General features: G+C 37.6%; 1 protein-coding gene across 2 annotated transcripts in view; it reads right to left on the bottom strand.

Moving 5' to 3' along the window:
- Positions 1-14,169, bottom strand: part of LOC112147554 (ephrin type-B receptor 1-B) — a 211,823-nt gene that overhangs the window by 51,296 nt on the left and 146,358 nt on the right. For both annotated transcript variants that reach the window (XM_024274054.2, XM_024274055.2), the window contains exon 6: positions 5,458-5,582. In XM_024274054.2, coding sequence (XP_024129822.1) covers positions 5,458-5,582 — 125 coding nt within the window. The remainder of the gene's footprint in view (positions 1-5,457; positions 5,583-14,169) is intronic.

The following is a 14,169-nucleotide window of genomic DNA, read 5'->3' as shown; positions in this document are numbered from 1 at the left end:
TAGTGCGGTCAATCGATTAAACATTTACTCATATAAATCTCACTTTTGTGTTGTAATTAATCGCTATTAATCACTTTTACTAGGTACATTTTATAGGACAATAAGCAGCTTTTGGACAAAAACAGGCCAGAGAAAACTTTTTTTGTTCATTTTTTTTAGATTTTATTTAATTTATCAAGTGTAAATTGCGTGTGCAAAACACATGAAGAGTAAAATCAGCCGAACTCTAAAGACTTTTACGTCTGCAGCATTTCTCCAAAAAAAAAAAAAAAAAAAAGTTCCGGTCACACAGCCCAAATGTTCAACATCACTGCACAGGAAAAAATTCTTAATCTCCTGGACAAAAAAACAAGCAGCAAAAGGGGAAATTTCTCTCTAAGCTGATGCTTTATTTAACCTATTGTGTTAATCATCTTATGTATCGCTTTACTTTGCAGTCGAGGCTCAGCAACGCGTTGTCGTGTTACCATGACAACGGACCAGACCATGGATCAACTAATCTGACACGAAAGACTGTTTCTTCATGAGGTGTAATTAATTAGCTTTAATGAATATTAACGCGTTAATTCTTTTTGATTAATCGCGTGCGTTAACATTGAAAGGCGTAGTTTTTTTTTTTTTTTCTTATTAGACTTGCATTTGATCTGATCAGAACCGGATTACATAACTATAGAAAACTGTAAAATGAAGTAACAAAATAGGGGTGGATTATATAAAAATGCTTATTCCCACTTCTTTTTAAGGCAACCAATCAAACTCTACTTGGCTTTAGTTGATATTTATGATATTTAATTCATCAAATGTGACATAAGTGTGTTTTTGTTTTCAGTTTCGAATCAAAGTATTTCATTTCTATAATGAGTTTGAAATATTGTTCACAATTTATACTTAAAATAAACCAAATCAATCAATCACTCAATCAATCAATCAATCAATTAGCTCGCACCACCATTTCACAATAAATGGATGAACAAATGAGAATAATGAGGGATTTATTGTTTTTTTTTTTTTCTGAGCTACCTAATAAGTAGTTAAATAACTTATTTGACTAACTTCTATTTAAAACTATGTTGTAATTACTTTAGATGTATTTAACTGGAGTCATAATGAATCTTTTTTTTTTAGTCGATATGGTTTTTCATTTTCTTCATGTGTATTATGGATTTACATTTGGTGGAAGGTTTAGCAAAATGTGACTCTTATTGGTGCCTTTTTATCAAGCCGTTAAAATAACCCAAATGCAATAATATAATCAAATTAACATTTGATTTTGTTAGTGTCTAATTTATCTTAACCCAAAGGTTGGAATTCAGCATTTTATGTTACTAGTAAAACATTTAGCTATTTGGCAAATCTTAAAGTTGGCAAGGAGCCTGTAGTTATATCACATTTCTGTAGATTTTTCACATAATATGACAGCTGTTATGTTAAAACAAAGGCTGCTGAGACACAATAGTACGGTGCATAAAAATATATTTCATTTTAGATTTTAGGAAAGACAAATTGTGCTGCTTTTACTTGATGTGTGTCTGCATGTGTGGACAATGTTTGTGTGGCTGTTTTTCAAAAAATGCCAACCACCCAAATCGGACAGCATGGCCACTTGGCATGAAGACAAGCATGGTGGGATACCATGTGTCCTCTTCACAGTCTCAAACACATTTGCACGCAAGCGAATAGCACATACACACATGCACACAAAGGGAAACTGGTGAGTTTTTTTTTTTATGTTCTTGTTCTTCACAGCTACTTTCCTATATGATTAATGCAAATATCGCTGAGATCTGAACTCAGCTCATTTACACGCATCGGCTAAAGTGTTATATCCGACTCTAGGCTGGTGAGAGGAACAAAAAAAAAAAAACTGGCTCATCCTCTGAGAGCTGAGATATTGCTAACTGTCCAGTATGTGAAGCCCCATGATGATTTCAAACTGCCAAACCTGCAGATGGTGTTAGGGTCAATATGCTGCAGATCATGGTGACAAGCTCAAAAACCTGAATTTCTTTTAAAAAATTCACCCTGTAACGTGACATACTGTATAAAGCATGAGGGCACCTGCAGAAAAACACATACAAACACGTCTTTTTCTCTGACACCACGGGTAGCATCAGTAACCAGAGCTTGTGGCTGCTCTGCTCCAGTCTTAATAGGGGGCCTGACCTCTGCTATGGTGAGTTATTTCCATCCTCCCCAAATTTTGAAAGAACCAGATGAAAAAAGAGCCAGAGATAAAAGGAGTAAGAAAGAGCATCAGGTTGTACATTTTTTTCCAGAAGACCTTTAACTCATTTAATCCTTCAACCCAATTGACAGGGTCCTGGAACCGATTAGTCCATAATAAAAAGGTGGGAAGAATGGTGAAAAGAAGTCAGCCGAGGAAACATCAATCAGCACTCAGAATGATTCAGTGGGTTATAGGTGAAATAGCCAAAGAATTTGTCATTACACAAGATTACAAGAATTGAAAGAATAAAAAAAAATATTACTTTAAGATTTTTTTTCCAGAGATCAGCTTTGCCTTTGCACATTTTTTACTTGAAAAGCTAAATAGAAAATGCCTTAGAATGATTAATTGGAGACACTTTCAAACAAGTTTATGAAGACAAAAACTTTACATTTTTGCATGTTTTTTTTTATATTAAAAACTATTTAAGGAAAATAGAAGAAAGGTGTTATTGTGTAAAATGTATTTAGGGCACTAGTACTTTGATATATGTATGTTAAGTTATCAACAGTCACACCGTAGTTAAGTTATAGATACTTAAGGGATGGGAATAAATAAGAAAAAAGAATTTGTTTTTTTTTCTTTTATTTTTTAAAGTGCATTGTTGACATACAAGTGTTGAAATCTAAAGGTGTGTATCAACACTTAGTGGTTAAATATGTATTTTGTATGGTTATAAGTGGGGATGTAAAAATATTCAATATAAAACTGAACCATTCAATAAACTTTTGACAATTCAATACAATTTTATTGGTTCATTTCCACATTTTTGTTAAGTACCACTCTAAAGTGCCTTTAGTGTGTCTGCTGCAAAAAAAAAAAAACAACCATTCTTGCTCTGATACCCGCTTTCATGTGGTGACGGTGTGCACTTCCAACAAGCTCGCTCCTGATTATCGTGAGTGGTTGCCATGGAGACTCAATCACCACTTACTGATGACACCTGGCTCCAATATGGCGGTGTCTTTATTGTAAAAATGGTGACTGAATTGACGTCATTTGGTTGGAGCCAGAACCAAGTAATTTTCTTTAGGAGACGTCACACAAGGTCATGTTCTCATATAGTCTTTTTTATTTTTTATTTTTTCAACTTGATTTATAGTGTATATTGACTTTTTAAATTTACCTATGAGGCAAATTTAATCTTTTGGGGGAGTTTTGCTGTGAACCATTAATCTAATTTTCTGCTTGAACCATTTTGAACTTCACACTACAGATAAACCACATAATGGTTAACTTGTAAACCCAGACCACCATGTTTATGCAGATCCAAGTTTGCTTGTTTCTTCTGCACTAGAGTTCAGGATATCTTTCACATTTGTCAGAAAAGCACACAATACCCCAAAAATGAAAGTTTGGTTTAAACTAAGGCTGGGTATCGATAATCATTTCCAGAAACGATTTGATTCGATATCACCTGGAGTGATTTCATTCCGATTTTTTATTTTCAATTCTTTTGATCCACTCAATTCAATAAAAATGTTATACAGTTCACATATTGTCAAATGTATTAGTAAAATGATGACATTATTAGTAGCATACAGTATTACGTGGTTTCTCAGAAAGAGAAGTTCTAACAAAAATGTTCAGATGATTAACATTGTAAACATTGTTCTGCTTCAGTTTGGCCACTAGGTGGCGATCGCGCTACAGCATTACACCTTATTCCAGAAGAAGAAGAAAGTACGAGCAAAAAACGATGTTTTAGACCACAAATGGTTACTTCAAAGAGTTTGGAAAATTCATGCCTGTAAGTTTATAAAAATGTTAATTTAGTCAGCACTGTATGTTTAGATCGACTGAGCGTTAGCATTAGCCGTCCTATGGGAAATTCCATTAAACACTAGCACCAAGCTAGCAGACTTTAGCTTTATGTGCTAAATCGATCTATATTTTTATGAATTGATTATTGATTTGTTAAGCTTAAATCAATTAATCAATTTTGTCAATCCAGCCCTGCTTAACTGATTCGAAATGAACCAGCAATAATTTTAATCAGGGAAAAAGAAAAAAAATCACCTACTGTAGATCTTGGACAAAAATAGCAAGTTGAAGAAACTCTCCTCAAAACCTTTAAAGGGTCTTGTCAGATCAAAAATACAGTGTGTCAAAAGAGGACCACCGTAGGGGAAATCTAATCTCGGCAGCCCAGTGTGTCACAAAGCAATCACTCTGACTCCCCTCGTGTGTCTTACTCACTCTCACATGGTTGAGCTTTTTCATGGTAGATAAGACATTCAGCTGACAGAAACATATGGGGAATGCGTACGAGAAGCCATCTTTAATCATAGGTAAGCCATGAAGAACGCCTGCATTACACAAATGAGTCAATTGCAATTAGCAGCTTGATGAAGGATAATTCACTAATTTGTGATTTTATTCTGTACCTGTGTATATAAAAATGTCCTACATAAACATTGGTAGGATTAGTCTTCATTGATATTCATGTGCTAATTGGTACTGTAGTTATATTAATAACACTAAGCTGTTTGGGAGATAAGTGTAAGGGTTTCATATTCATGGAAGCTCATGATGCATCATCAATAAAAAAGGCAATTGAGCTAATCCCAAACACAATAAATGTTATTTTTAAATGATTGCTTTTCACTTGAAAGAATGACTAATTTGACAAAATGATGTTGCCTTTGAATTTCCAGCAGAGTTATGATAGAATAATAATAATAACCTCATCTTCTTTTAATTAGATAGCAAAAATAAAGTGAAGACAGACCAAATATCCAAGGAGTTTAACAATGACAAAGACTAGAAAAAAAAGTGGTCCAAACCAATCGATTGGCTCTCTGAGGATAAGCAAGGGGCCCAAACAAAGAACTCGAGTCTCCAATCTCCCTGTATCATTATGTCCAAGGCCTTGGGAAAAGCCTACAGGTCAATATTGGAGCGCCATAGTCACTGAGGGGTAGGGCTGGCAACTTAATAAAGCAGATGTATTGTGTGTGTGGATACGGGTCGATGTGACTCCCTCCAGATGCAATGCATTTTCACAGTGGGGCAGGGTTACTGCACTGTGTAAAGTGGGCCTGGAGCAGAGGTCAAGCTATTCACTTCATCAGCAGCAGAAACCAAAGAACAGTGGGAGAGAAGGAGGGAAGACGGGGACGAGACATATTAGGGGGGGACTCGCAGATATGCAGGAGATCCTATAGACACAGAGGGGTTTTGGTGCAGCTTGCCAAGGAAAGTTACCTGCAGAGAGGCGCACAGCTTACCTTTTCATAGTAACGTAGCTCGTAATCAAGGATGATGCCATTGGGCTGTTCTGGTTGAGGCCATGAGAGTGTGAAGCTGTTCATGGTGGAGCTGATCTGGTGCATGATGGGAACAATTGATGGTGCTGGAGGGGGAAAAAAAGAATGGAATCAGTTATTGACGATGATTGTAAATATTTGGTCCGTATAGTAAAACACAATCAATCAGTGATGTGTATCTGCTTTGCTATCCCTAACAGATCCCTAACCAGATTGAAGTCGTGAAACTCCGTTGATGCGCTCCAACATATTCAGTGAGACATTGGATTAGACATGCAGTAAAGTCTGGAACTTGCCATCTTGTCTGGTCCCACATCTTGGCTTAGAAATTGGTGCTTTAAGAGCCATATTGATTTTTTTCTGCATAATCAAGTTGTTACACAGTCATGCGTCAAGCCAACTATGAGACACCCACTTCATCATAGACTTTCCTGTAACTCCGATGACAGCAAATACTCGATAATGCATCTCGTATCAGCATGTCATTGATTTTCAAATACGTTTAGAGATTGTGACAATCATTTTTCAGCCCACCACACATACAATGTTCATTGAAATTTCCATGAATACAAGAATATATTTAAATATATTCAGTTAATTAAAAAACGCCAGTTTAAAACTGACATGGCCACACAGGAGACTCTTTTCACGGTGACATCAGACAAAATGGCGACCGGGCCGAAAATGCAAATAGTGACTTCCAGTTTACGGGTTAAGAACACCAAAGCTGACAACTGAACGCTGTTTAACACAAGTTTATGTAAATAATAAAAGACAACATTACCAATTTAAACAGAAAAATGTACAATATTAAATTTAAGAATGTCTTGCTGAACTGTATTTTAATTTCCTGTCTTAGATCGTTCACAATTCAAAATACAAATTTGAACTAGATATACAGTATGTAGTACCTGCGATAATGCAAGTGTGAATGCTGTAAGCTGAATCTGGCCACTCAAGACACCAGAGAAGTGAGCTGAAAATGCTGAAGCTGAAAGCTTGCTAAAAATTTAGCTAAATGCCAAATTTGGCAAAAAACTGGAAACATGTATAAATTAGCCAAAAACAGCTAGCATAATACTAAAAATTTAGTTTACTTCCAAACTAGCCAAAAAACTGGAAACATGTCTAAATGAGCCAAAAACAGTTAGCATAAGGCTAGGATTTTTGCTTAACTCCAAGTTTGTCTAAACATGTCTAAATTAGCAAAAAACAGCTATCTTAATGCTAAAATGTTAGCTAAACTCCAAATTAGGCAAACAAAAAAAGGAAACATGTCTAAATTAGCCAAAAACAGCTAGCATAAACCTTAAATGTTAGTTTAACTCCAAAATTAGCAAAAAACTGGAAAAATGCCTAAATGAGTCAAAAACAGCTAGCATATGGCTAAAATGTTAGCTAAACTCCAAAAAACTGGCCAAAAAACTGGAAGCATGTCTAAATTTGCTAAAAGAAAAAAGACAGCTAGCATAATGCTAGAATTTTTACTTGAGTACAAATTTTCTTAAAACCTGAAAGCATTTCTAAATTAGCCAAAAACAGCTAGGATGTTGTTTAAAATAAAAAGCTAAATGCCAAAATAATCTAAAAACCCTGTGGTTGCTGAACATTTTAAAATGGAATGGTGTCTGTAACTGAAAAGTTCAAAAGTGCACAAAGTTTTTGAAAAATTTGAGCAATTTCTAATTTTATTTCTATGGGTCAACTGTGGAGTTTCAGCAGGCAGGACTACTCACATTTGATCTAAGAGGGTAAAACAAATGCAACCAGGTAGGACAGTTATAAAATAAATATTGTATAAATTTAGGTTACAATTAGTTAGGTTACCTTTTATTATTTACTTAAAATTGCTTTAAACAGCGTTCAGCCGTCAGCTTTGCTGTTCTAAACCATTGACATAATATATTATCGGAAGTCACTCTGCACAATCGCCGTCATATGTAACCCTCCCAGAACAATTAACAATTGCTGTAATTCACTCAAAAGCATTCCACTTCAATATAAGCCAATTCACTCCATATTATTAACGAATATCCAAAAAATATATTGATCTGTATTTTGATTAAAGTTTGTTTAAATGAAAAGGTTTTTGCTGCAATACTGCATGATGAGCAAGCACTGGTTAACTTTAGAGAGAAACTTTCATTTAAGGAAAAGTAAGCACTATTTAAAGATGCAGATAATAAACTATAATAGTGTCTAATATCACTACAGAGTTACATTTCAAAGTCCGCCTGAAGACAACTGCATAAAACTAGATAATGTTACTGCACAGAAAATATAGCCGAGCCAGCACTTGCAAAAATTTAAGGATGATAACCTAATCTGAGCAATTAGCAAGAGTCTATGCCAGTAAGCATTGGTTTTTAATTCAATCTGCTTTCAGGCTGTCGTTTATAGACTATAATGATATGCATTGCCAGCATAAACATCCCTGCAATGCTTTTTGCAGGTCCATGCTGCATTTGGAGGGACTGGGTGACACATTGGCTGTATCTCATTTGCATGAAACTCAGGTACAACCTTTTTTAACCAAACTACAAGCAACAAGCAAAAACCCTGACAGTGAAGATGCACAGTAACTTTGACTTTCTAATTAAAGAGTAATCCCTGATGTTACCCAAACAATTGAATGTGACAGGAAAATATTTTTTAGAAAGAAAACTTCACAATAATTTACAGAATTTATTTTAATTAATACCAGCTTTTTTTTTTTACAAAGAAACTCTTGAGCAGGGCTGGGCGATACTAAGTATTCAGGTATCTATACAATACTGATACAATACCGCTCAATATCACCAATCCCAATATTGATATTTTTCTTAAGTGCGGTGAATCTGCCAGGAACCTCAATGTTTTCCGTTTTTTTGTAAGTTTCTCTTTTTTAAATAGAATGAACCATGCATGCATGCTCTTTCTTTGCTTCTGCTGAGATCTCATAGGCCTGCTGAGGGTGGTGTAGGTCTTTTTTGCAGATAAAGAAAAGTTACAAAAAAGGGCGGAAATATCGATATCTGCGGTTCAGTAACTATCCGATACCAACTTAAGATCGATACTATCAATGGTTTGGATTGATCCGCCCAGCACTACTGTTAAGGTCATTTTCAGGTTGTCTGCTTTCCACAGTTTCTGTGGTGGACAAATCTGTGTTTGTCCATGTTGACTTAAGTGGGTTGGCTTGCTACGCTAGCCAGCTGCCCGGTGGACAACATAGCATGCTAGCGAGCTCCATTGTAGCATTGTAGCGAGCTAGTCTAAAGCAAGCTCCATCGCAGCATGCTAACAGGCTCCTATAGGATGCTAAAGAGTTCCTCTGTTGCAAGCTTGTGAATTTTTCTGTAGCATGCTTACGAGCTCCGCTGTAGCATGCTAGCAAGCATGCTAGCATGCTCCACTGCAGCATTCCAGTGAGCTATGCTGAAGCAAGCTCCATTGCGGCATGCTAGCAAGTTCCATTGTATCATGCTATCAAGCTCTACTATAGCAAGCTAGCGAGCTTCTCTGTAGCATCCTAGTGAGCTCCTCTGTATCGAGGTAGTGTGCACCATAGCAGCATGCTGGCGAGCTACACTGAAGCAAGCTCCATTGAAGCATGCTAGGGACCTCTTCTGTAGCAACCTAGCGAGCTCAACTGTAGCATGCTAGCGAGCTCCACAGTAGCATGCTAGAAAGCTCTTATGTAGCAAGATAGCAAGCTCAGCTGTAGCATGATAGCAAGCTATTCCATAGCGAGCTAGCGAGCTTCTCTGTAGAATCCTAGTGAGCTCCTCTGTACCGAGGTACTAAGCGCCACTGTAGCACGCTAACGAGCTCCACTGTAACATGCTAGTGAGCTCCTCCGTAACATGCTAGTGAGCTATGCTTTATCGAGCTAGCGAGCTCCGCTGTAGCATGCTAAAGAGCTCTAGCTGTACCAAGCTAGCATGGTCCGCTGTTTTCAGCTAGCAAGCTCCACTGTCCACCAAGCGGCTGGTTAGCATTGCAAGCTAACCCACTGAATCCCCACTTAAGTCAATGTGGGCAAACACTGGTGGGGCCACCACAGAAATTGTGGACAAACCCAATTGGGGCCCACATTTTCTGCCCACTTTCAAACCATATGGGGCACACCTGGCTTTGCTGGCTGGGATGTTATAGAAACAGAATTATGGTACAAAACTATGAAGAAAACAGTAAAGGACAGCGTGAAGCGTTGTAAACACACTATAATGTGGAAAATCAAACCACTTTATGAACACCAAAGCCAATAGCAGTTCCTCCCCCATGCAATTAGAGCTAAGGAAAAGGTAAGCTGCTTTAATTCTGTGCTCATCAACTATTTAACACTTGTTCTGCATTCTGCTCATGCCTCACCTTGTATGCAACTCCGAATCTCTCTAAAGACAAATGAATGGGCTGTGTTTGTTCTATCCCAGAATAGATCAGCTTCCATCTGCATTGCCTGGCTCTCACCTTTAGCCCCGCTTTCCACTCTTATATGCTACACAGTCTGCGTGAGGGCTGAGCTTCACCCTGGTGCACTTCAGCCTTTTTCCTTCTCAAGCAGGTTCACGCTCTACTGACCAGGGCTAGGGCTGCCTGGGCCGCATTATCAATTACCAGCCACAGGTACACAGTTCCTGACAGTCTCAGGGGAGTGCTAGAAATTATTGCAGTAAAAAAAAAAAAAAAAAAAAAAGAGTCAAACAAAATAGCTTTAAATTCCTGAGCAATTTAATTTTAAGATATTTAGGTACTCAAGTATTTAGACAAACCTCTTGGTTATTTTTAACTGTTGCAGTATGGCTTATATACCTTGAGGTTTGTCTAAACATTACATTTTATTTTATTTATTTATTTATTTTTTCTTATTACTAAAAGCAAGCATTTACACACCACTGGATCAAATAGCGTCAGACGGTCTTACGTCAAAACGTCTTAATAGATACAACTTTAAGCCCCACTCCAATGAAAATTGTGTTTTGTACCAAAATGTACTCAATACAGACAAACTTAGGACTCTCAAATATAAATAAAAAGTTCCGCCTGATAGCATTGCACTTGTATACACCGCATGCCCTTGTGACCTATGTGTGAAGAGCCTGTCAGAGACAATGTGCTATGCCTGTACACGGGGTGAGGTTCAGCCCCCCGAAGCGCCTGTGTCCCCTCCAACCGCGTCCTCCATTGTCACCTAGAGACCATGATGCTGACAGTGATGGCTGACTGTGTCCCGCACCCCACTTCCCCCCCACTCCCCATCATGCCCACCCTATCCTCCTCTGCTCTACTTCTATCTGGCCCCACTTACAGCCCCTGGCTTTTAATGTAGAGCTTGGCTCATAATTAATCAAAGTCAAAGCCTGTAACATCTGACATACACAGAAAACGAGGAAAACTGAGACAAGATAATGAAAAAGTTAAAGAGCTTATTTGCATGTTTAATCTGCTGTACAATGCATATGAGGAGAAGCATCATTATGCATGTGAAACACAAGTGAGGCACTGTTTTTCATAGTCTACAACCTACAGCTGCTATATTTATGTTTAAATTTGTATTTATTTTAAGAATGTGTTTGCATATGTGCTCAACAAAGTACCCAAAAAATCAAGAGTTCTTAATTTTCAGTTGATTTTGTGCTACAGAATAATTATTCTTATTTTTACAAAATCCTGATGTACAAATCAAAAATATTTGTCAAAAGTAAAATACATAGGGACGTTTTCGGAATTCAAATATTCACAGTAGAGAGCAAAAACCATATATTCTCCACTATTTTCTCTTTGTGTTCTCGAACTATCTTCTCACTTTCTGCTCTTCATCCTTCTCCTGTTAATCTAAGGAAGCACTGACTCATTTCAAAGATAACTAGGAGATTTAATCTCTGGAAGTTCTGAGGTCTGTCCTGAGGCCTTTTTTGAGTAAATATTTCAGACACCTCTAGCTGCAGGCATTTTCACCACATCTTTCCAAAATGAACTTCCTGATAACATAGAATGCTTTCACGTTGGTGTGCTGGATCTACTGCAGAGTTCATTTCCTTGGATGGTTTGCAGTGATTGGCCAGAAGAAGTAGAAGTTCCTTTGAACTTGGATGCAGACTTAATGAGCAAAACCTGATTTGAAAGCAAGACTTTTGGTCCACTAGCAAGTGTTGTTTTTGACAGTATTGAGGTCTGATAAACTATGAAGGAAGAATAAACATGCCAGTTTCACCCATGACAAGTTAAATAGGAAGGAAGCAGAAGTTGTAAGGTTTAGTAATTTTCATTGAAATTAAAGGTAAAGGGATAAGAAACAATAGAAGGAAGTAAAATGTTTTTTGAATGCTTGTGTTTCTTTTGATTGCTGTACAGCTGCTCCTCCAACTGTGTAAACCAAATCAGCTGGACTTGACTGGCTAATATTGGCTGGTTAGTTCTTATTTTCCCTAAAAATTCTCATCCAAGTCAAATTCTTACCCTACCCCTACAGCTTTTCCCTAACCCTCCAATTTTAGGGGCGTTTGTAGGGGTAGGGTAGGGAGTTTTTATTGCATATCCCTCCGCCGCGAGGGTTGATACCCGTCGCGTTGTGCCACGGAGGAGAAAATAATTTATTCATGTGGGTGTACTCTGATGCACAGAAGTTTACATCTAAATGTGATTAGTGACTTTTGATTTTAGTACAACTTTTCAAAGTTATAAAACTTACAGATTTGCTAATTATGGTGATGTCATCGAGGGGAAGTGTCCTCTCAATATGAAGACACTATCCTTCCACAACTCTTCATTTGGAGGACTAAGGCCCAATCCGAAATCTTCCCTTCTCCCTTCCCCTTCATTTGGCCCTCCAAACGTAGAGTTATGAAAAAATAGTGTCTCATATTTCGGACGTCACTTTCGTTCAATGACGTTGCCAATAATTGCCGGTCTGCTAGCGTTAGCGCGGTGCTTAAATATACATAACAACAGTGGGTTTATAACTTTAAAAAGGTTATGCTACAACAAAAAGTCATTAATTACATTTAAATGGAAAGTCTGTGGTTCAAAGAACACCCACGTGTACTCAGCGCGACATGGTTTACCTTCACGACAGAGGACTTGGTACCCCTTTGTTTGGAGGGTCGGATTTAAAAAAAAAATACATTTCCCAGACACACTTGGACTTAAACTGCGCCTTCAAATGGAGGGGAAGGGAGAAGGAAACATTTCAGATCACGCCTAAATGTAGGGGTAGGGAGAAGACTTAGGGGTAAGGGAAGAATTTAGATTATGGGTGTAATGGATCACGGATAATCCGTGACAATCCGCGATCCGTTACACCCTTCTCCCCCCGCCACCACTGCGTACCTAGCGTGCTGCATTATGAAAATCAATTCTATCCACACCGAATGCAATTGATGTCAAGTTCATATATTGTTCACCATCTTTGTTTTAACATCCGGCAAAATTGTTTTTTTGTTACCCAAAAGTCTGTTAACATGAAGCTCCACCCACGTGAGGGAGGAGCTTCTGTCAAAAACTTTTCTCAAACTCGTCATGGAGAGTTTGTTTTGAAAACCTGAATAAAAGCATTGGTGCACATCTCCATGGTTCAGATCTGCCGGTGAGCAGTAGCTGCTCCTGCAACAGGGATGTGCCGTCAGGGGAAGGCAGTATGGCAAGCCAATAGGGTCAAAAATTGCCAGAAAAAGCGGGCGTGGCAGTGCCTCACCTGCACATGTACTCCGGATAATAATAATTATTTGATTATATTTAAATGTTCCCAATGTTAGTTTTAATACAATTACAATTAAGTATAATTTGAACTTTTTAATTTAAGATTTAATTTGGACATTGGGGGGTGGAGGCAAGTTAAAAATTGCATATTAAACATTCTTTTCTCTTTTAGTTTCTGTAGATTTGGTCTCCTGACATATAAATGTAATCAGAAGCTACATGTTTTTACATTTTTGTTTATATTTAAAGTGTGTGAGTGCATATTCATGTTTATGAGTATGATTTATATTTTTCTGAAATATATGTTTTAGTCTTATATCTTCTGGTTTTTTCCTGTTTTTTTTTTGTTTGTTTGTTTTTTGTTTTGCTTTTTACTGATTAAAAAAATGATCCGAACCGTGATCCTAAAACCGTGACACGATCCGAAACATGAGTTTTATGATCCGTTACACCCCAAATTTAGATTGAGTCTTAAAGTGATTTACTGGTCTGCCACTAAACAAAGTTGGTGTCTTTTGTCCAGACGACCAAACAAGACGCCAAATTATCTCTGAAAATGTCCCCCTTTCTTTTTCTTTTACTTTCTTTGTTAGATAAGATTTCATGAATAAACTAAAGTCTTTCAAGAGTTAAAGTCTTGTATGTTCTGATCTGTACCAATCCCTGCTTCAGTTACCCTGAGAAAAGTTCCTGGATGGATAGTTTTAACGGTCAACTGGTCTCTCACCAAAGCCTCTAACTCTGAATGGAATACTTCACCATCATCTATAGACAAAATCGTGGTCATAAGTAAAAATGTCAACCTTTTTTCCCCTCAGTGGTTCACTTAACATTTCTGTTTGGGATGCGGAGGCACAAGTGAATCGCATAGCCTCGTAACAGAGACTCCGACTCTCAGATGAAGGCAGAAGCCTACAGTCATGTTCCGCGCTGCCTCTTTCAAAGGCAAAGGGTCGACTTCTGGCCACCTTGTTAGCAGGGGGCTCAGAGGGC

This window comes from Oryzias melastigma, linkage group LG17 (assembly GCF_002922805.2).
Source record: "Oryzias melastigma strain HK-1 linkage group LG17, ASM292280v2, whole genome shotgun sequence".
Classification (NCBI taxonomy): domain Eukaryota; kingdom Metazoa; phylum Chordata; class Actinopteri; order Beloniformes; family Adrianichthyidae; genus Oryzias; species Oryzias melastigma.
The sequence above is the reverse complement of the archived record's forward strand: the minus strand, read 5'-3'. Positions and strand labels throughout refer to the sequence as shown.